We start from the raw sequence: 24,854 nt of genomic DNA, 5'->3' as shown, positions 1-24,854 counted from the left end.
TGTCCTCTCTCTGTCCTCTCTCTGTCTCCACACTCTCTGTCCTCTCTCTGTCCTCTATCTGTCTCCACACTCTCTGTCCTCTCTCTGTCCTCTCTCTGTCTCCACCCTCTCTCTTTGTCTCCACCCTCTCTCTTTGTCTCCACCCTCTCTCTCTCTCTCTCTCTCTCTCCACACTCTCTGTCCTCTCTCTCTCTCTATCTCCTTGGTCCCGCCTTATCGCTGCTTGCAGCTATATTTGTGTTTGCAATCATTTTCTCTCCACTTATTACTCGACTACCTTCTAAATCTTGTTTTTTTACTTATTCTTTTACGTGCACTTTACATAGGGGATTCCATTGAAGGGGAAATCCAGACCAAAACATGTACCTATGAAACAGCCTATAATTGTTTGAATTGTTGAATTGTTTCATATGCCCCCTGTTCTCCATTTTCTCCACCCTTCCCACAGTAGAAATGCAGCTAGAATGGTAGAAAGGAATTGTCTTCATTCTAATGTGGGTATTTTAGTAGCTTCAAACTTTTCTTTTCTTTTCTTTTCTACTTTTTTTTGGTCTATTATATGACAAATGGTCTATTAATAGTGTCCTAGCTGGGCTGGTACTCACACATGCACCTTTTGTCACCCTGGAGCTGTCGTTCATACAGTCAGAACCTATGGCCGGGCCTCCACCACTATGGGTTCTGTAGGGACAGTAGTTTGAGGGTGACAAATGGTGCATGTGTGACGATTTGTAAAAAATAAAAAGAAAGGTTTGGAGCTACTACAAATACCCGCATTAGAATGAAGACAACTAGAAGACAACTTTCTACCATTCCAGCTGCATTTTATTTTACTGTGGTAGGAGTGGGGAGAATGGTGAACAGGGGATATCTATGAAACAATTCATATGATGGCCAACATGTATTTTGGGACAGGATAAGCTAATTCAGGTTCAGGGTACATTGTGTTTTGTCCTGGATTTCTCCTTTGAGTGGTCTAGTTGCGTTTTGTCCTGGATTTCTCCTTTGTGTGGTCTAGTTGGAAAAACACACCAAGACACACACTATGACTATGTTGTACCATAGTCCATAGGACCATAGACTTCACTAAGGCTAAGCAATGACAGGACATGAAGTAATCACACACATTGTAAGCGTCACATAGAAAGGGCACTAAACCGACCTCTGTTGGTTGGTTCCTGTTACTACATCCATTACACGCAATCTCTCTCTCTCTCTCACACACACACACACACACACACACACACACACACACACACACACACACACACACACACACACACACACACACACACACACACTCAATAGGGATTAACTGCCACTGAATAATTTTACGCCCTAAATAGTGGTCATGACGCATGGTGTCAAATAAAAACACTAAAAATATTGCATGGGTATGTTGACCTGAATTCGGTGCTTTTAGGTGTTACCAGAGTAATCTAGTAAGACAGTAACGACATGCTTTGATCTCGCCGCAAAGCAGGGAGCTATGGGCTATAGTTCCAAACATTGGAACTATCCCATTGAGATAGAATGAGCACTTCCGCATTCCATTGTTACAATGGGAATCAACGCTAGTGTCGCCACTCTCCTACTAGATTACTCTGGGGTGTTACAGGAAGCACAACAGTATTACAGTTTTTCACGATGTTTACAAACAAAAATCGATTGGCACAATTTGCACAACTTGCTTCATGTACCTAATCACTCGACACAATTTGCACTACATCAAACTCCCTTATCTGCATTAGACTCTGACTTTCCTTCTTTACACTCAATTACACATCACCTTGTTGTCCAAACACTACACACAATGTTCGGTTGTTGCACACACTTATCACGTAAAATCTCAAAGCATCAACCTACAACACACAGATATTCAAATCTCTAAACATTCAGGTCTGGTGAGCAATTATGTTGGTAATACGGTAATACCTGACCACATAGATGACCCACAGTGAATCGACTACATTGTCATCTGAGACAAAATGATCTTCCACCGGGCTGCTCAAGTGCGTGAGTGGTTACAGGACCACCCACATCTTTCCGTTCTATACCTTCTACCTTATTCTCCTTTCCTGAATCCTATTAAGGAGTTTTTCAGGTCACACTGCTCCAGGCCATGGAGGAGGCTTGTGCCGACGTGAGTCGCCTGTAAGGGCTTTACAGCAACTCAAGGCGTTTCTTCCAACGCTGCTTGGACAGGGAGAACATTGCCTGTGATGTGGATGAGGCGCTCTGGCCAGACAGGAACCGGGGGCATGATGCCTATACTGTAAATTACAGTATTGTTTGGGAAGGGGGCCCTTTTGGGCAGTCTGAGCAGTTTTGAGCAGGTCGGTTTACAGTAATGTAAAAAATAAATAAATAAAACTTTTTTTTGCTGTATATTTGTGTGCTATTTTATGTTTGACTATGAAAAGGTAAGCCTACACTGAGTGAATGAATGGTATATGTGTGTCATGTCAAAATATGGCTGTGTGTACCAAATGAAAACGCAAGTTCCATTTTGGGAACAGTTAAGAGATTTGATGGCAAAGAGTCATCATGGAAAAGGAGAGTCAGGGTTTAGCATTTTGTGTGTGAGGTTTTCAGTTTTGTGTGTGCAGTTTTGAGAATGCCTAGATAGATCTAATACAATAACTGTGTGCATTCATGTCACATCGTCGCTGGCAGGTGGAAACCTTGTAGGCCTATGTTCAAAACTGTTAGTTTTCAGGAAATGGAACAAATAACCTGTGTTCTGGTGGATCTAAAAATAAAATATGGAGATACAAGATTTCTACGCAACAGCAACAACATTTAGGACTAAATAATCATACTGCTACTCAGAAAACTACCTGACATCAAATCACACACACAAGGTGAAAATTAAAATGACTGTTGACACAACATTCAAACATCAACATGGTGTTTGCAGACCAATTAAGAAAAGACCTTTTGTGTACAGGCAGGGGAAAAAAACTAAACAAAAGACAACAACCTTTTAACCACTATGACAATTAATTAAAAGCAATATTTCTCTGCTAAGCAATCAACCTGATTGCATTGAACAGCGCTCGCCTTGCTCAAGTGGGGGTGTACAATACACATGGGGTGGGCATTGGCTTACTGCTGACAGGATACTGTGGGATGATGTTTGTGGAAGAAGTTAGTCATTGATGTTTTTTGTCATTACATTTCCTGTGGGCACTGTTTAACTTTAACCCATTAAGACCTGAGGCCGATTCTACTATTAAATGTCTTCTTAATAAGTTAGTTCTCAAACTAACATGTTAATATATATTTGTCAGCGGACGCGCCAACCTGAAAATGTTTTGTGTCAGGGACCCCCAGAACTGAAGATTAGTTTTTTTTTTTTTAATCTAACCAATCTTTCCAAAACAATTCAAGATGTACAGTACCGTATACAAGTTCGCAGCGTGGCACGAGTCGTAAAAAAAGACAGTTTTATGAAACATTTATGTTGATATATATAAGCTAAAATCTAAAATGACAGACCTGCTTTCTTGGTTAAGTAACTTTGCTTATGATATTTCGGACAGGAGGCAACAGCCCTCCAATTAAAGGTGTTTTCACCGCCAGAGTACCAAAAAAGAAGAAGAAAAAAAGAAGCATCTCCCCTGCTAATCATGAATCTTTATATTGAGCCTTGACAACCAAAGGCATTGTATAATCTCACAAAGGAATGAAATGACAAAATCATTGTTGTTTGGCAGGAGGAGATGTTTAATAAGACTCTTTTTGGAGTGCAGCCTATATTTGTGATTTATCTACCCACTCGCTGAGATGACTGGCACTTATTGACAAACAGCGTGATGCCATACCTCTTATGCCAATTACTACAATGTGTTATTTTGCTCATCCTTCCAACATTTGATGGATTTTGTGCTATCCCAGAGGGAGGAAATATAGAACAAGGACATATTTTGTGAGAGCCCAGTCGGTTCCACTGCTGGTGTGGGCAGCAGGCTTACTCCACGTCAATACAAACTTTTCCAATAGTTGATTCACTGGATATGGATCAGTCACTAGTCCATGGATAAAAAGTAATCCTCTTTTTTTATCCCGTCCTGGCGTCAATTTAGCAATAAAGCCCCCCAGTCCAATCAGGGTAATGAAATTGTTGTTTTCACTGCCAGGCTGAAGGCCGGGCTGGAGATTATAATTTTGCCCCAGTGTGTCAGTGTGTCTGTGCCTGTGAGTCCAGAGATAATCTGGCAGACTGATAGACCAGCCACTAAATGTCTTGTGCATGCTGCCTGTAGGCCATGGAAGTCATGCTAGACCAGTCACTAAATGTCTTGTGCATGCTGCCAGTAGGCCATGGAAGTCACTCTACCCGAACTTTGGCCTCATGGTGCTCACGGGGAGAGTGACAAGGATTAACAGGATCAGAAATGACTACAGTACATTAGAGGATCAGCCCAGGTTAAGGAGGTTTGGGGATAAAACAAGAGAGGCGAGGTTGTGATGGTTTGGACGTGTGCAGATGAGGGATGAGGGGTACATTGGGTGAAAGCTGTTGAAGATGGAGCTGCCAGACAACGGGAAAAGAGTAAGGCCAAAGAGGAGATTTATGGATGCTGTGAGAGAGGACACGGATCACAGAAGCAGATGGAAACAGATGATCCGCTATGACCCAATGGGAATTAGCCGAAACAAGAAGAAGAAGGTGTTGCTATACCAGCCCGCTTTACGTTTTGACCTATAACTCTACCAGCCTAACCCTCTCTTTTCTTGCAGCCACACATAGCAAAACATAGCTTTTGCACATGGATGCATGAGGTCAGTGCATGTTTACACGACCACCTGACCTTTACAAACTTTACTACTTACTTATGTACATTTGCTTTAATATTCCACTTGAAAATCTGTCTCTACACACACACACACACACACACACACACACACACACACACACACACACACACACACACACACACACACACACACACACACACGCACATCCATATACACAACACACACACTGAGTCAAACAACTCCTCTCTAAGCCTGTGTGTTTGTGTCAGTGAGGGTGCGAGTGTAAACCATGATGCTATCCCTCGATCCATCCATCCGTCCATCCAATTAGAGAGCATCACATTTTCACCAATTCCCATGACAGCTGTCTTCAGAGCTAGTCTAGTGCATTCCTGCCAACATAACTGCTATGGCTGAGACAATGACTAAACACCGCACACAGATACAATATGCGAGGTTTTTACGACCCTGGGACTGTTCAGCCCACGTGTGGTGTTCGTGCACTTTAAAAACAATCTGGAGCCTTATCCTTGACAACAGGAGGTCATTTTGAGGCTAAAAGTAGACCTGTGTCAATCTCCCTGCATTTTAATTAGGGACGTAAAACTGCTGCTATGAAACTGCAGTGTGTTTATGCACGCTACAACAATAAGGGGGCTGACATTGCTTGACTTTGTCATAAGTCTGTGTTCGCTGCCCCTGCATTTGATATTGCTGCAGAGAACATCCTGGCAATGTTTGCAAATTCAACACACATATTTGCATATAAGATTACTTTATTGTCAATGTACACAAGGCAATTGCAAAAGAGTCTTTTCTCATGCATCCCTTTAGTTACAGAAACAAGTATTTAAGACTTTTATGCTCTATTTACAAAACTGTAAAAAATATCAGATCTACAAGCTCACAACACGTTGCAATGTTAGCCTGTGGATTTGCTATTTTCCCTATTTTATTAAAATAGGGAATATATTTGTGTGGTGGTTTAGTGCCTCGCTCAAGTGCACTTAGGCAGAGACGGTAAGCACGGTAAATGAAAGCAGCCAGCCTCCGGTCAATGTCTCCGGTCAAAGACTACCACCTCCTGTTAGTGACTGAGATTGAACCAGTGGCCTGTTGGGCACTGGCTCAGTGGCTGGCCTCTTTACCTCTCCATCCAGCCTCCCCAATAACGAGCCAAAAGTTCATTATTGATTCATCAAAACTGGAAAAGTGTTTGATGATGGCATGCTATTTTGCCTTGTTAAATAATGAGGTCCTTTTGAACGTCAACCCCGGCTGGCTTTAATTAGATCACTGCGTGCATCTACCCAGAGAGGAAACACAAAGGTTTGTGAGACATTTGAATATAATAAATGCCAAAAAAAGCTATACCCATACCTGAGCCAAGTGTGATGCAGTGTCTTTGAGCAAGGCATCAAACTAGAGCCCGACCAATATATTGGTTTGGCCGATATGTAGGCGATTATTTTTACATCTGTTCCACTTTTTGGAATCTCCAAAATCTGTATCGTATATCGGACCCTAAATTGACCTCGGTCTGGGCTCTGTGTCAAATCCTTTGTTCTGTCAGCAAAGTAAGTGCAAGTTCACATGGTTCTGTCTCAACAATGGCCATGTGACTCCTTCAGTGCGTTTGTGTACTCAAGACGTGTACTTTTTAAGTCAGACCCCAAAGTATCTCCTCACATGTCAGTGTCTGGAAAGGGTGTCAAAATATCTGAAATATAGATGAAAATATGGCACTCTCAAAAAGCATTGCTTGGCTTGATGTATGGTGGCTGAATAAGTCATGGCATCAAGAAGAGACTGTCTGGGTGTCAAGCACAGTGTGATGTTCAGTGCTTTTGGTTTCTTACGGTTTGTTTGTTGTTTGTTTTGTTTTAATTGTGACCTGCCAAAGGGACTGCGGATGAAAATGAGCTTAAAGCTTAGCTATCCACACAGAACTTCGACTCATAACAATTATATTTAACACTGTAAATCGTCCCTTATAATAAGAATAATAATAATCACACATAATCTGGGCCTTACTTACCCTGGAAGTTGGAACCCCCTCAAGTTCCCCTGAGGGGTCCCCAGACCGGACCCCACTTTGAGAGCCATGCACTGCGAGAGAGATTCACCAAACTCCCAGAGCTCAGCTCATTAAACAAACTCCTACAGTTCTGGGAGGCAGGAGGGGGGCTGGTCTCTCTTGGCTCGTGCCAGCCAGACAGCCAGCCACGCACACTCTCAATGCTCGCGCGCTCCCTCTGCCGGGGAGTGACGGGGACCGACGCGCACGCCCCGTGCGCATCCACGCTCGCTCGGCGCTCTCTCGGCGGAGTGGAGAGCTCTGGAGTAGTGGAGGGGACCACTCACTCCATCAGCTCTCAACAACTCTCACATTCCTCCTCCTCTTCGCAATTCTGGAAGTCGAAAAGGACAGTGTGTGGAGAGAGTGCCAGTTGTCCGTGTTTGTGTGAGCGCCCAGGCTCACGCCCCACACAGACGCACGAATTCGGGGGGGAAATCAGGGCAGGCAGGGTGCACGGCACGCCACGGCACACGCTCCAGTGTCTTAAGTCTTGTAAGTGTTCTATAGGTAGACTAGATAATTTATTTAACTTGTGCAAGAAGAAGAGGTTTTTTGCCAGTTAACCCCGCGGTGGGCTGCACGCACGGCACGCCACGGCACGGCACGCACGGGGGGGTTAACGACGCTTTGGACATCGACATGGATAAAGTTATCAACGTGTTGTTCGCTGCGATGACCCTGCTCCTGTCTGTCAGCGGCGGGGAACTTTATAAAGGTAAGAATCAGCCGTTGTGTTTTTGGCGTGTTCCATGCACATCGCCCTCCCCTGTTAATATTACAATACATGACATTACATTACCCCCCCCCCCCCCCCCCCCCCCCCCACACACACACACACACACACACACACACACACACACACACACACACAGAGAGAGAGAGAGAGAGAGAGAGAGAGAGAGAGAGACAGTCTTTCATTCATTCATCGATAGTTTCCAACTCGCACCTCCGGACTGTCTGTGCGCCGCGGCCACGCACGGCTCGGCTGGCCGCTGTAACCGTGGCGCACAGCCCCGTGGTGCGATTTGGAGATTGATTTCGCTTTCGTGCATAACTTTTACTGTAGGCTACATCCACCTTAATTTGCTGTCTGTTGTGATTCAGCCCTCAAGGTACTCACTTTTATTTAAGTGTCGAGGAAGGGCTGTTTGTTAGGCTAACAACTATACGGACTGTTTGAGCCAGTACACCTGGTCATGGGTTAACCCTGATTGAACTTTAATTATACGCTGCTGTACACGTGTGTGGCCATTTATGTGCGGACGCTGGACATAATGTAGCTTTAATAGTTCATAATTTATTTACAGCGGACAGAACTTCCATTATAGGCTTTACCGTGTGTAGCCTCTACAGTCTACATCCTGTACAATGCCGAGCGCAGCAGAGTTCTCGCAACCCATTTACCCACCCGTCTGTTCTGTTCAGCTCAATGGACAAAAGGGTTTGATATGGCATAGACTGCTCGTTTATAGAGCATTTTATTGTATTTTAGACCTAGCCTACTATAGCTGCTGTGTTTCAAAGTGACAGTCACCTAGGTCTAGGATATTGGCAATGAAACAATAGACTTTCTGTAACACCTGTCTGTGTACATTCTGTTGAGTGGTTTGATTGATTGATTGAAATATTTATTAACAGTTTGCAGAAATACAGTACAATTCATGCACAACTCAATACAAAGACTGTTAACTGGGAGTGGACGACCCAATAAAGCATTACACTTGTTTACAAGAGGGTCCACCTTGTTCAATTCATCAAAACATTTGACAAATATACACTTCTATAAAGCCAAAGAGCAGAATGGGAATTCATTCATTCATGGTGCTGCTTTAAAGTGCTTTATTGTGAACTGAACTGTGTGGGAAACTTGTGTGATTACTTTCAGCCGGTTCGCTGTTTTGACAGACACAATTGCTTGCGAAGTGTTCGTCTGCGTCATAATATATTAATGTGTTGTTGTTACTCACTCTGAGATAGGCTACAGGCTGTTTCAAAATCCAGGCAGCAATTGATTACATCTTTGTGTGACTGATGTAGCCTATACTTGTGAACTTTCCTTGTTGCATTGTTCTTATACACAAATTAATCATATTGAGACTTGGTGAAATCACACTCTCTAATAGTCTAACTTATAATTAAGTTGAGGGGGGGGGGGGGGGGGGGGGGCTTTCGTTGTTATCAGAGCTGAAATTATGCACTTAAATTGTAATGTAGACTTGTAGCAAATCTATAATGGCCAACTATCAATGAGATATAATGACAGTTTTTAATAGGGGTCATTTTAGTGGTCTGGCCAACATGGCTCTCTCTGTGTTTGAGGAGGAGGGACACATTGGTAAGCTACATGTTAATCAATATCTGTGCAGTGAGTGAATGCATGCTGAGAGTGATGTACAGTATGTAATGTAGGCTTATATGTTAGCAATATTATTCAAAGCTTGCATCCGAAAGAAACGCATCATCTTGTGAACAACTGTTCACAAACTTCACAACACAACACGGTATCCGTTGGCAGCCAGGGGCCAACAAGTTCTTTTCCCCAACATGTTACTTTAGACATCGTGCGAGCTGTGTGTGTGTGTGTGTGTGTGTGTGTGTGTGTGTGTGTGTGTGTGTGTGTGTGTGTGTGTGTGTGTGCGTGCCCGGTGCGCGAGACAAAATTATGCTGTGTGACATTCAGATGTAGGATGCTGTGGATTCCTTGGATGGCAGCAGCAATTGTCAGAGAGCCTCTAGGGGGCAGTGTGGCACACATATTGTGATGCCTATATCATAGCCTAGATGTGGTAGAACAGCCCCAGGTGAAATGCACGGGATGTGGTGCAGAAACTGTCTCTGTGGTGTAATTTATTCAACCATTATATTTACCCGGTTGGTGGTGTTGATATCAAGAGTCCAACTTTCAAGGGATCTGATCTGATCCACACAATAGCAACAGCAGCACACCTAGTTATACACAGAACAGAAGTAAAGAACACAAAAAAAACAATTCTTGCATTAAGAGAACATGTTTCACCAAGTCATGCAGTGAGGTATCAACAGCCAGGAGGCAGTTTTAGTGATTCAGAAACCTCTACACTCCAAAAGCTAAAACAACAACAAAAAAATAATTCCCACCGCATTTTTGTGTGACGTTTATCTGTCTTGCCCAGTGGCAACCCATATAGGATTGGGAGATTTATTGGAGCGGTCTGCGCTGCAGCCTCCAGTGGTACCCAGGCTATCGATAAATGCGGTCCTAATTGCATGACTGTGGGTGTAAATATGTAAACCAGGGAGAAATCAATTGAGTGTGTTTTAGCCTCTCCGGCTGGCTGATGGATTAGCTCCACATGGGTGAGGAAGAGGTGGAGGCTAAAACAAGACAATGGTGCAGGGGCTGCATGAGGGCTGGAGTTTATTATAGATACATACAGGCATAACTCATAATCACATCATGGAGGGTAACCAGAGTGGGCACTGCAAAATCATGGCTGTTAATTTAACTACAAAAGTGCGCTCCTCCGAGCACAAGTCTCTGCCAGGCCGGGTTGCCAGGCTATGGTCTGCAAACTTTGGAACCAGTCAAATCTGACTGATATACATAGAATTTGATCACATGACTCCAGAGATAATGGTAGCACCTCCAGCGTCTGGCGTTCAGCCATGAGGCAGCCAAGTCTATGGACTTTTAATGTTTGTCCCCCCCAAAGGTTTTTTTTTAAGTTTGCTTTAAGCATGCCCAACAAAAGCGCCCCTCACTTCACACCGGTGTGATTTCTTTGTATTTATCTGACAGGCAATGAGAGGTATAGCAGACACAGGAGGGAGGGCTCAGGTGGTCCCCCTATGGGGCTCAGTGACAGGGTTTCTTATCATCACCATGCCTTTTAACTTCAACCACAAAACATAACAACATAACATAACCTATTTCATGGACAAGGAGGCCTATACACCGACATATTAATCCACAATGACAGGGTCGAGATGAAATAGTCTTATTTCTTTCCACCCTGTGATGCCTCCGAGTTCAGAACCAGAGGAAGGAGGAAAAACCCCAACAAAAGAACAACACTATAAATCACGGGGGTTGTTGTGTCGTGTGCTTGTTGTGTTTTCCCGCGTTATGAGGACAGCTTTTTTCTCCGGCACGACTGGCCTTTGATATCAATACTCTGTCTTTTTGACCGAGCACATTAAATTCCTGGGAGCCGCCGTGCTTTGTTATGTGTACCATCTTCTCCACCGGCCATAAAACCTGCCTTGTTTTCTGATAGGGGTTAGCGCTGCGTTGAGAATAATGCCCGTGCCGGCGCCGCCGCTGCGGAGCGCGCTGCTGTACTTTGTCAACCCAGAGTGACTGCCACCGATAGTGTCCTGCTTGACCGATCCTGATTGCCATCTGTATGCCGCCTGACTAGGGGTAAAAACAACGCTGTCGTCTGCCCCGGGAAGATAAACAGCTCTTTATTTGAAGTCTCGCAATAATTGAGATCTCACTCACACACACATGAAATGTTTTTCCTATTTCTTTTGTTTTTTTGTATTTTTTTCCACTCCAGCTGACTCAGACATAATAGAGACTTTTCCTGAAAGGTGTCTTGAAGGGTGGCGCATTGCTTTGTGTGAGCCAGTGGAGAATGAAATTAAATATGCAAGTGATTTCGTTTTTTCTCTCTTGTGCTTAAACCGCATTGGGAAAAGCTCCCTGGTGATTGATGATAACGTGTGGCAGAAGTTGAGGCGTTTACTACAAAGCTCCAAGTTCTTTCACTGATATACTAATGAAGGAAAGCCGTGGATTTACTGTACCTCATGTACGACATTCACAGTGTCTACATTTGTGCAGGAGAACTGTCTCGGGTTTTGATGTTGTGATGTTTCTCTGACATTGAGAGATATGACATCACTCTGTCTGTGAAGTAAGTTTGCTCTGATATCTGATCTGCTCTCTGGTAAATGGTAATTTTAGTACTGGGTGGGTACAGGCCTCATCCACTGCAGCCTGGGGTTGAGCTAGTATCGCCAGTACTCGGCCGCATTGGTGCCTCCTCAATTTATACCACTTTTAACCACTTGTCTTAGACCCTCTCTATACTTAGCGAAACGGACCAGAGTTGTACTGCACAAGCTCACAACTTGTTGCAACAGATCTGCTACTTTCAGTGAACATTCCCCTCCAGAATAGGTATGCTAGGGTTCAAGTGGTTAACCTATTTTGGCCATGTCTGTACATACAGAAAATGTAAAACAAGTTACAAACAATTCAAACAATGTCAAAATAGCAGATCTATAAGCCTATGAGCTATTCGTCTTACGACTAAGTGTACTAAGTGGTTAAACAAAGGGGCTGGGATCTGTATAGCATAGCATAGTATAGCGTGAAGTTGAAGACAAACAAGAAGACCTGAGTTTGACTTTGCGGCAGTCTGGTTGGGTGATTCATTCAGACATACTCGCTCCAGGAACTGAATGCAGGCAGCGTGACATCGATGACATGGACACCGTTTGTGAATCAAACTTAACACATCTAGCGCGGTACATGCTATTTATGTCTGTATATACCCTACGCACACCACTCTGTCTACAAATAGGACACATTTCCTGTTTCATTTTCAGGTCACCATGAGGCTCAGTACAATGATTATTGTTTATTAATTATAAATAATAATAATAATAGGCTAATTATTATTATTATTACAACTGTCTCCACTCCCAGTTTATTTATTGTGAAAGCCCCCAACGCAACAGGAACAAGTAATTGTGTGACCTGTGTCTCCTGTATGGCTCATCATCTTTCCCCCCACATTCAGTCGTTAACCGTTGATTGGCAAGCAGTTTTATTTACATTCTTGAGAGGCAGATAATAGTTGCGAAGTTAATTCTTGAAGCGGCTGATATGTGGCGATGCTATCGGGGAGACGTGCAGTGGAATCGTAATTGGCCTTGAGATGTGACTGTGTGAGGGATTGGTGGACAAACAGAGCTGCTCTAATTACACACAGTTCCTTCTTCAAATGAAGAGGATAAAAGCTAATGAATCGCACGCAGGCCAGCAGCACAGTGGCTGCCTAATGGAGAGAGAGAGAGAGAGAGAGAGAGAGAGAGAGAGAGCGAGAGTGCGTTTGTGTGAGCGAAGAGAAGGGGAAAAGAGGAGAGATGGGAGAAAGTGAGGAAGAGGCAGATGAGAGCGGTGCAGAGGGAGAGAGATAGAAAAGAGAGAGAAACCAGTCGCAGAAGGAGAGAGAGAGAGAGACGGAGAGGAGGAAAAGCGAGTGATGGCCATGCATGAATAGTTCTCTCATCTCATCACCATTGAAAAAAAATAACTTAGAAAACTTGTTATGCGGCGGATCATGTTTACAGAAATATGCATTCATTGTAGGTGTCTGCTGTCCAGGCTGCACTCAGGAAACAGTTTCTCTTAAGTAATGCTCTAAGGGTCTCAAATCTCAATTGTTATTAACAAATGATGAGAGGGAGGAGGGATGACGTGAAAAGAAAGGTTGACCATTTCAACCCTGGCCTTTAAATAAAACTACGGTATCCACATGGGAACAGTGTGGCTCCAATGTGAGCAACCTGTGACATCAGACAGTCAGTCGACTATTTTACATATCTATAACACATGACTCTCGTGAATTTGGGCAAGGCCTGATCAGAACCCCATTGACTTCCTAAATACAATACAATTAAATATTTCAAAAATTATAAAACATACCTAATTGTTTTTCATGTAGCCTGTTGCCTAATGGAAGTGGCACACACACACACACACACACACACGCGCGCACACACACACACACACACACACACACACACACACACACACACACACACACACACACACACACACACACACACACACACACACACACACACACACACACACACACAGACCGACTGTCTTATACGTAGACAGCTAGACTCCTGCAAGAGCCATACAGTAAAAGTACATAGATTTACAAGCTCACAACATGTTGTATTGCGGCACGTTGTGAACTTGTAGGTCTGCTATTGTCACAGACAACATTGGAAGCGTCTGTTTTTGTTCCATTTCATTTTATAGCCCACTATAAAGCTGTCGTGTGGTGTGAGTTGATGTTGATCTCAGCGGTGCACTCGCACATCTTCACCACGCCTCAGGTGAGCGCAGCCTTGACTCAAAACTTGAAGTATAGGCTAATTCCGGAGCTGTCAAAGAAGCGCGACACCGCTGCTTTGCCAAAGTCACGTACTTGTAAATGTGTCTCTTGAGTCTTGAGCCATAGAGGCTAAGTTCCTTCTGTGATAACTTAATGCACCCCGACCGACACTTTGCACAGAATCTGTTTCATGCAAAAGAGCCGCTCGTTCACGTACAGTAAAAGCCAGTGGGTTCTGGGGAATGCCAGGGGTACGCAAGGGGCTTCTATGGGGTCCCATCCTGCAGAATGAGGAAACAGTTGAAACACCTTTTTAGGCTGTTTTTGAACAGTGTTAACACATCTTGTTCTTTTCAAACTTTGAAAAACATATTCTCTTCTATTATTATTATGGCACACTTTTCAAATGGCAGTCCATGCACCAATAAATCTTTCGGGTCCTTTACACGTGTGTGCGTGCGTGCGTGCGCGCAGGGGGGTCTGGGGCCCGGCAGTTTGACTGTTTCAACCTTGTGCCCTGCTATTCATTAGGTTTCTGTCACCGGCACAGCCACTTGGCAGGTGTGTATTGTATTCCTCCCCCTGTCCCTTATAGTGCCCCCCCCCCCCCCCCTTCCCACACACACACACACACACACCACCACGCCCCCCACCCTGTGAGTATATAACCAGGGGCGATATTCTCCATTACTGTCAGTCTGGATCTGTCGCCGTCACATTAGCGTGCGTCAGCCAGTCATTAATGCATTAGGCGGCTTGTTCTGAGCGCCAGTTATTTGCATTAGCTCTGTCTGTCGCATGTTCTGTTTGCCCTTGCGCTAAAAGCCAGGACCATTGACCATTTAAGTGTTGGGTAATGAAGCCATCCCAGTGGACAAATTAGGCCACAAAACAGACATGGTTATGAGATAAAGCAACACACAGTTGAAACTAAAATTTCAACAATAATTGTTATGTTGGCTGCAAAAAGTATGATGATGATGATGATGATGAGTATGAATCATAAGCCATCATGACGGTATGTTAATGACGGTGGCAGTGATTCATATTATTATTTTCATAGTAATATCATTACTGTTGTGTATTATTATCATCAGTGTGTTTTTAACATTTGTATGGCTTCTCCTGAGGCATCCTGCTGCCGTATGACATTAACAGTGGAGTGCATTGTTAAGCTCCCCTCCACACACATACACACACACACACGCGCGCGCACACGTGCACACACATCGCCTCCCCACCAAATGGTTCTCCTCAATACTACATCCCCAAAGCAGCAGAATGCACCTGATTATGGCCTTATCGGTCACACTCCGCCGCCGATTTGGAGGGTTGTTATCTGTTTGCAGTGGAGCCTCCTCGGGGAGAAGCATACGGCAGATAAGAGACTGTTGTTCTGTAAACAGCCCTCCCTGACCTGCCCGAGGCAGGGCTCCGGCTCCCTTTCAAAGGGGGAGCTCTCTTTTTGTACGGGTGCCCCCCCTCCCCATCTCAACTAACTCGCCCACCCCACCCCATCCTCCTCGTCCCCCAAAAGCCTCCGCGTGACTAATTCCCCTGAGGCAGAAGGTTTAATGGCATTACTGTACACGCTGCGCGCCGCGGAGGGTGGTCACATTGGGAGCGAGCTGTCGGGGGCCCGAGGTGCACCCGCCCCCCGTTCTCTTCTTCCTCTGTGCCTTCAGAAGATGAAGGAGGAGGAGGGTGGTGGTGATGGGAGAGAGAGAGGGAGGGAGGGAGGGAGGGAGGGAGGAAGAGCAGGAGGACGTAGGGTAAAAGGATGCGCTGTATTCTCCCCTCGTGCTACATTCCTGAACACACACTGGGATGATAATAAGTGAATGAAAGCCTTTATATGACTAACCCGAGGTAGCCTGTGGGAAAACAGAGATATATAACTCTGTCACAATGATGCCTTGAACTGTAATTTCACTCACTTTTTAATAACCGTGTCATGAAACCTAGCCTCTCTATTCTGGGCATAATGGGCAAATATTAATGCGAAAATAGCATATTCAAGCTCACAACGTATTGCGTTGCGAACCATGTAGTTTAAGTGGTATATAGTGCTGTTTAATGTTTTTCCATGGTGAATGAATTATGTCTTGAAAAATGCAGGGGACGGCTATGTACTTTTTCCACCTCTACACCAAATCTCACCGTACTAGCCACAACTTGTCAAGTGTGTTGTGAACAGAATGTTTTTCCAGAATAAGGATGCTAGTGTTCAAATGGTTAATTCTACCAGTAGCTGGCCATTAGCCAGTAGGCATTGTGAAATCAACATTAGGATGTTCAGTTCTCAACCTCATCAACCTGAAAAGGTTGGCCTCTAACTCTCTTGATTGTACACAATAAAGACAAATACAGATTTGTTGATAGTAGTCTGCACATTCCTATGGCTATTATAGTCTATTACGAATGTCTTTAGTTGCTCATGTAACTGGGGACTCTGCACTATTATTGACTATTATCAGCAGGAGGCCAGTAATGTCACCTCCCAGTATTGTCAACATGAACCCTGTTTGATATGCTATAATGCGTCTGCAAACAACGCATTAGAAACCAGTAGCCAAGGGCTGTTGCCGCAGAGTAACAGTGCTGTATTAAATCAATTTGGTGTTAAACACAGCCTGTTTGAGTACTGTTGTTACTGAGATGCACAGCTGCAGGGCCTAGCGTTGAAGACGGAGCCAAACGCAAAACAATAACTGGAAAAGATGATGCTCTGGCTTAAGGCTCGACTCGCACCCTGTAATCAGAGTTTGCCACATGCTATAGGAAATTACAGGCCACAGGAGTCATTAGGACTGCGAGCACGGCTCAGCGTTGCTAACGGAAACAGGTTGAAAACACATGTTTTCAGGCATCGCGCACATCTGAATAAACAAAACAAGTGGAAATCTGACATGACAGTAATGGTTCCACGCAGCTGGCCGTGGGGGTGGGTTTGGTTGGTTGGATGTGAATATTGTAGACTCAGAGGCTTATTTGCTATCAGACTGAGAGATTGAGTAATGGCAGGGTTGTGGCCAATTAACCGAACATTTATCTAAACTGACATTTAGAACCAATAACCGACTTAATCTTGCTCATGTAGGTAAATTAGAATAATTGAGAAGCAAGGTTTTTCTTTAATCATTTTATTTATTTATTTATCGACATATTAACAGATTATCGACACAAGATGGAAATATATTTGTTTATAAGTGACTGTAGTGTATCTATTTGTCTTCCATTTTGACACTCTCTGTGTTACAGACCCGAAAGGGACCATTTGGTTCCTAGCTATATATCATTTAGCTGGGGAGCCCCTGGAACTCCCTCCAGGACCCCTGGGTGTCCTCGACCCCCACGTTGAGAACCAGTGGGTTTTAACTAATTAATGCTCTAAGGGTCTCAAATCTCTATCGTTATTAACAAATGATGAGAGGGAGGAGGGGTGAAGTGAAAGAAAGGGTTGAGATCAGGTCCTTAACCACTTTCAAGCTGGCCTTAAAAAACATAATATAATCCTCAGTTCCTAAATACTGCAGCATAAGTTCAACTCGCATCGTGATTTATTAATTTTATTATAACATCATATTGGTGTTAGTGTCACTTTTTTCATAGAGCAGATATGCCTCCTGGAAGCGGAATAGACATTATCCTACCATGTTTGTTCAGCTTATACTTTATGTCCCCCCTCCACACAATTATAGCCTCAAGAATTAAAACTTGAAAAACCTTGAGCACAGCCAGAACCAGAAGCGCTAATGTGAATATGTCCCCCCCCCCCCCCTTTTCAGCATGAATATCATTATTTTATTCACTAGCGAAGCTTTGGTTGGAATAAAATGCAAACGCATCCGTTTTCCCTCATGAGACTTATCCGGTCCCAGGGCTGTGGGGGGATTTTGATATCGCCCGAGCCACATCTGAGCTGGCCATGATTTCTAATAGGATCGCAGCCACGGAGAGGCACAGTTATGAGCCCCCTGTTTGTAGACCAGTGGTTCTCAAAGTGGGATCCGGGGACCACCAGGTGTCCTTGAGGGGGTTCAAGGGTTGTCTCCAGCAAAATTAATATTAGTTTAAACAATTAAGCCTGATTTAGAGTTTTCAGCTATTTGGAAAATAAGCCGATGTATAAGCTCACAATGCGCCGCATCGTGGCACATTGTGAGCTTGTAGTTCCACAACCTTTGAACATTTTAACAACACACATGTTTATTAATGGAGCATTAATGGGTGTCTGTGTGATGCTCACTAAAGTGATTGTATTATTTGTAACCAGTGTCTTTCTTTTTAACTCGGTTTGTGTTTTCATGTAATTCTCCAACAAAACCACAGATAACCTGGTCAATAGGTGGCAGTGTAGGACCACAGGTAAAACCTGTCTTTCCAAAGTGTAGTGTCTTCAGCGCATGCGCCACCGTCTCCCTCCATAACTCTAGGAGATGGTGAACAAACGCTACAAGGTTTTGCTGTCTCCCTTCTTTAATATTCTTATCCTGTTTTACAGGTGGGTAATATACTTCACAAACCACAGAAATGATTATCGTTTGTTTATGCACGTTTAGAGATGACTCAGGACATTGTTTGTTGTTATTTAAGAGTAAAACGGGGATTTAGGAAGTTTCCCAGTGTTTGTAGTGTGGACCACACACTTGAGTCAAGATGGCGTCAGGCCACGTTGAGAATGTTCCGTCATGTTACAATAATTAATTGTCTGTCATGAGTATCACCGCTCCAGTTTTAGGCTTTGTTTTGATTTAGATTCCATTATTTATTTTGGTTACATTCTACAGTGTTAAAAGGGTTTTGGGGAAATGGTTTTACACTATACTACACCATACTGTTACTGTTTGTATTAAGTCCTGAAATGATGCTTTTAGCACGTTTATATGAAAATGCACTTAAGAGGCATGTTTACAGTATTTGTCCAAAAACGGATTTAAAGTGATAATGCAGAAAGATGACACATATGTGAAATGGTGGTTATTTTTATGTATTTTGGAACAGAATGACAAGAGAATGTTTATTGTATTTTGGTTGGAATTCTGAGTAATATGTGGAATGTTCTATGAACAAAGAACATGTGAACTGTGAATGTATATGGGATACAGTATATGTCTAGACAGACAGTAAAATACAGTTCAGTATTAAATGCTGAATATAATATTACAGTATTATAAATACTGGGTAAATATAAGTAAATGGACAGTGCAGCAGTAGTCAGGGTAATATTGTATTGTTTACTGTGATATTGTGAATAAATGATATAACTCTAGGAGATGGTGAACAAACGCTACAAGGTTTTGCTGTCTCCCTTCTTTAATATTCTTATCCTGTTTTACAGGAAACATATATCTGTCAATTAGGTGTCACATTTGTGATACCTGTTACAGTTTATTGGGGGCTCGTCCGGGATCGGCGCCACCTGCTGGCTCGGCGTTGATCCAGTGATCCTGATATTCCGGACCAAAAGTGACCTGATGAACCAGGGAGCCCAGAGAGCAACACCTGGTATTCACTGGTCCACTGTCTGATGAAGGAGCATCCTTCACCCACACCAACTGAAGCAAGCCGTCTCATCTGATGCAGTGTAAACACCTGATGAGAGTGAGAGACAGTTCTGTGTCCATTGCCCCATCCAATGAGGAGTAAGTCCAGTGCTGTCAATTGCTGGTGAAGATTACAGCTGGTGCCTGTTGCTACATCTGATGAAGAGTGAGGACTGTGCTGTGTAGAGAGAACAACCCACCACGGTTAGAGACTGTTAAGTGACCCTGGACTGTGAGACCAAGTGCAAGGAATCGGGGAGCAGCCATGGCAGAAGAGGAAAGCATGAGGAAAGGTTTGGTGTGGGACATCAAAAAGCGCCTGCTCACTCTACCTGCTGATGAACTGTTCCGGCTCGCAAAGGCATTGGTCCAACTGCCAGGGATAGACCAGTCTCGTCTGTCTCATCTCACCGCAGAGGATGAAGAGGGTTGTTTCAACTACATCAACGACTACCTGTACAGTAAGGCCTTACTAGATTTAGAGGATGAAGGACTGTCGCATTTATTACAAATACAAGATGTGATTGATATGATCAAGAAGGGTCAAACTTCTGGTTCAAAAGAGAGTGTAAAAGAGGGTGTAGCACAGTCAGATGGTTCATCTTCTAACAGCCAAGTTGGTGTCAATGCTACAAATGATGATGTTGTTGAGACCACTGAAAATGTGACCACTCATGATGCAAAGCTGCAGAAAATGCTTAGTAGTTATGAGGAGCTGAGTAAACAGATTTTGCAGTACATGCCCTCACACGCATCACAGAATGTCCCACAGTCGAAAGGTCGATCCATGCCGCTAGATAGGAACATGTCAGACACCAAAGGTAAAAGTGAACACCCTACACCTGTGACACAAGACAAGCTAGTCTCTTTACGAGACCTTTCGTACCTCCACCGCAGGGAATTTAAGATCCAGGGAGGTCAGATTGGAGATCAGGGGTCAGACATCAGTTACAACAGTGTTTGCAGACAAATTGAGGAAGGACTAAAGGAACAGTTCAGCGATGCAGAGGTTGTCAGAGCAGCCTTAAGAGTGATCAAACCTGGTAACTTTAAAGACATGTTAATGGTTAAGGATGATTTAACTGTTGATGAGCTGAAGGGTTTTCTCCATTCCCACCTTGGTGAACAGAGCAACACAGAGCTGTTTCAAGAACTTATGTGCACTAAACAGAAAGATAGTGAAACACCACAGCAGTTCTTATATAGGGTAATAGGACTTAAACAAAAGATCTTGCTCGCCTCAAAACATGTTGACACTGATGTTAAGTACAATGCGAATACAGTTCAAGATGTTTTTCTCCACACTGTGTATCAGGGTCTAGGGCACAAACATGACGATATTCGCAGAGAGCTCAAACCATTACTTGTAGACTCCAGTGTCTCTGATGAGGTAATTCTGAAACAGATGAAGAAAGTAATGAGTGATGAAAGCGAAAGGCAGCGACGTCTAGGCCCAGTCAGCCGTCAGAAGTCTACCAATGTACACAGTGCAGAGGTTGAGGTTACCGCAGCAGCAGCTCAGTGTCCCCCTAGCGTCAGAGAGGAAAGCTCAGGGAAGAAAGGCAAGCCAGACATGATCCAACAGTTGACAGAGAAAGTTGAAAAGCTCACCAGTCTTGTGGAGTTCATGCAACAGTCTATCCATCCCCAAAAGACAGAACAGCAGACACATGTGAGAACAGGCAAGACAGATAGGCAGAGAGAGAGACCCTATGGCTGCAGTAAATGTGTTGAACAGAATCTTCCTAACTGTCCTCACTGTTTCCACTGTGGTGAGGAAGGCCACCGAGCGGTGGGCTGCCTGAAGAGACCGCCACGGCAGGGAAACGGGAGCCGGTCCCTGCAGGGAGACAAACATTGACCGGTTCCCACTTACTGTCTCAAACCGACACCTGTCGTACTGATGAGCCTGATAGGAAAAGTGACAAAGAGAAAAAGTCTGGCACTGAAACAAATGTAAAAGTAGTAAACCAGATACAGAAGCAATCAGATATCCCTTTTCCCACCCCTGACTTACCTTACAGCAAAAGTGAATGCCTCGCCAAGCTAGTAGGGAAAAGAGCTCTCACCCATTGTTACCTAAATGGTTTAGCAGTCAGTGCTCTACTCGACACAGGTGCCCAAGTAAGCATGATTGACAGAGACTGGAGGAACACATACTTGCCCGACATGCCTGTTAGACCTCTCGACGAGATCATGGATGATGAAGAGGAGTTGAAAGTATATGCAGTGAATGGTGAAGTCCTTCCGTTTGATGGCTGGGTGGCCCTTAAAGTTAACTTAAAGGGGAATGAAAATCCTAACCTGTCAATAACTGTGCCTTTCCTTGTTAGCAGTCTTGTGCTGGAGAGACCTCTGCTGGGTTTTAATGTGCTCGAAGTGATGATACAGGAACAGCCTGAGAGGCTGATCCCAATCCTCACCAACCTGCTCTGTAATGCCATGGTGATCCCAAAAGAGAAGGCAGAGCTCCTGGTGAACTTCATCCAGACCGAAAGGCCCTCTGTGCAACACGGCCGCATACGAACAGGTAGACAAAATACTGTCATTCCAGCAGGTCAGGTCGCCTGGGTCAAGTGCCAAGTCCCGCCCCACATGGAACTTTCCGACCCAATCTTCCTGTTCGAGCCTGATGACAACAGCATACCGCTGGTAGATTTAGATGTTGGAGAAGGCCTACTGAAGGTACAAAACCCCAGGAAGCCCTATATCACAGTGCCTGTGGGGAACAACACAAAACATGCAGTCACTCTCCCAAGAAAGACAGCCCTTGGCAGTATCCATTGTATTGAAAAGGTCATCACAGTAGACTCACCTGAAACCCCCCAGCCCCCAGTGACCGTCAGCAGTGCCGTCACAACACCAACTGTCACCAGTCCACCCCCATGCCAACCCCCCATCCCAACCAACTCACCTGAAATTCCCCAGTCCACAAGGCCCCTCAACAGTGCTGCTTATACGTCGGCTGACCCCAGCCCCACCCCATTCCAACCCCCTGTCGACATCAGTCATCTTGATGACCAACAGCAGGAAATTGTCCACAAAATGCTCTGTGAAGAGGCTGGCGCTTTTGCGCGTGACAGTAATGACATCGGGTGCATACCGAGCCTGCAGATGACAATCACCCTCCAGGATGCAGTCCCAGTCCAGAAGACGTACTCATCAGTCCCTAAGCCACTGTTTAAAGAGGTGAAGGAGTATATACAGGAACTGTTAATGAAAGGCTGGGTAGTCAAGTCCAAGTCCCCATATTCTGCCCCAGTTGTCTGTGTCAGGAAGAAGGACGGCAGCTTGCGTTTGTGTATTGACTACCGCCTCCTGAATAAGAAGACTGTCCCTGATCGTCACCCGTTGCCTAGGATACAAGACCTGACAGACACCCTTGGGGGCTACACCTGGTTTAGTATTTTAGATCAAGGGAAGGCCTACCACCAGGGCTTCGTCGCAGATGGTTCGCGTCCCTTCACTGCCTTCATCACTCCGTGGGGTCTCTATGAGTGGGTCCGCATCCCATTCGGGCTCTCAAATGCCCCGGCAGCATTCCAGCGGAGCATGGAGGAGATGCTAGGTCCCCTCAGGGATGAATGTGCAATTCCTTATTTGGATGACTGTCTGTGCTATTCAAAAACATTTGAAGAACATGTCGAGACCCTCCGGAAAGTCCTCCAGGCCCTTCAACGTCACGGAGTGAAGTTAAGACCTGCAAAATGTGAATTATTCAAACAAGAAGTCAGGTACGTGGGTCGCCTCGTGTCAGCCGAAGGAGTCAAAGTAGACCCACGAGACCTCGAAGCTGTGAGAACCCTGACAAGTAAGACACCAAGAACAGTCGGTGAGGTGAGGAAAATAACTGGATTCCTGGGGTATTTCCGTTCGTACATCCAGGACTTTTCCCGGATTGCCAGACCTATCTATGAGCTGCTCCAGAACAAGCCAGGGCAGGCCCAAATGCCAACACGTGGTAAAAACCCCAAACGCCCACAGTTGCCATCCAGAGAGCCCATAGAATGGTGCACTGAACACCAGAAAGCCCTTGAACAACTCGTAGACCTCCTCACAAGTCCCCCTGTCTTGGCATATCCTGATTTTACCCACCCCTTTAGGCTACACACTGACGCCTCAGACCAGGGTCTAGGAGCTGTTTTGTATCAACATCAGGATGGAAAATTAAGAGTCATCGGATATGGATCAAGAACGTTGTCACCAGCCGAACGCAATTACCATCTGCACAGTGGAAAACTAGAGTTCCTTGCATTAAAATGGGCTGTGTGTGAGAAATTCCGCGATTACCTGTACTATGCGCCGCACTTCACAATCTACACCGACAACAACCCGTTGACCTATGTCATGAGTACAGCCAAGCTCAATGCGGTCGGTCATCGGTGGGTGGGGGAACTTGCAGATTTCCGTTTTGATGTGAAATACAGGCCCGGAAAGTCAAACATAGACGCAGACACCTTATCCCGCCTACCCCTGGATATGGAGAGGTATGAAAGGACCTGTACAGAGGAGTTCTCCAGTGAAGCAGTACGGGCGACGTGGGATGGAAGTCAGGCAGCAGAAAGGAAAGACGTGGCATGGGTTGCAGCACTCAACATCTCCTCCCCATACTCTAATCAGCAGTCTCATCCCCCCCTGCAAACCATCAGTCACGACGAGCTGGTAAAGGCCCAAAGAGAGGATCAAGCCATAAGTGCCATCATGGAGTTGAAAGAGTCGAACACAAAGTTGACAGATGAAGTACGAAAAACTGTAAGTGGAGCGACCCGGAAGCTACTTCATGAGTGGAGCAGACTGTACCTTGACAATGACCTCCTTTACAGAAAGACCAACCAGCACAAGCAGTTAGTCCTCCCTGTCAAATACAGAACACTCGCTCTCAAACATCTACATAATGAGATGGGCCATGTTGGGACGGAAAGAGTGCTTCACCTTGCAAGGGAGAGATTCTACTGGCCGTTTATGTCCAAAGAGATTGAGGAATATGTGACCCGAAAATGTCCATGCATTAAGTCTAAGAAGCCTGTCACACATGTCCGAGCTCCCATGGGCAGTATCACGTCCAACTTCCCTTTAGAGCTTGTGTGTATTGATTACCTACATCTGGAAACCAGTATTGGTGGCTACGAATATATTCTAGTGGTGATGGATCATTTCACTAGATTTGCCCAGGCATACCCCACAAAGAACAAGAGTGGGCAAACAGCTGCAGAGCGTATCTTCAATGACTTCATACCCAAATATGGTTATATGTCTCGTTTACATCATGATCAGGGAAAGGAATTTGAAAACAAACTGTTCCAAACACTGCAGAAGCTGTCTGGGGTCGGCCACTCTAGA

General features: G+C 44.7%; 1 protein-coding gene across 10 annotated transcripts in view; it reads left to right on the top strand.

The window, feature by feature from the left end:
- Positions 1 to 7,100: 7,100 nt before the first annotated feature.
- The window catches only part of LOC310870755 (receptor-type tyrosine-protein phosphatase mu), a 255,299-nt gene continuing 237,545 nt past the window's right edge, over positions 7,101 to 24,854 (top strand). For all 10 annotated transcript variants that reach the window (XM_083782041.1, XM_083782049.1, XM_083782048.1 and 7 more), the window contains exon 1: positions 7,101 to 7,559. In XM_083782041.1, the coding sequence (XP_083638167.1) occupies positions 7,484 to 7,559 (76 nt within the window). In that variant the 5' untranslated portion in view covers positions 7,101 to 7,483. The remainder of the gene's footprint in view (positions 7,560 to 24,854) is intronic.

Source organism: Protomyctophum parallelum, assembly GCF_964188405.1.
Source record: "Protomyctophum parallelum genome assembly, chromosome: 14".
NCBI classification, from domain to species: Eukaryota; Metazoa; Chordata; class Actinopteri; order Myctophiformes; family Myctophidae; genus Protomyctophum; species Protomyctophum parallelum.
The sequence above is the reverse complement of the archived record's forward strand: the minus strand, read 5'-3'. Positions and strand labels throughout refer to the sequence as shown.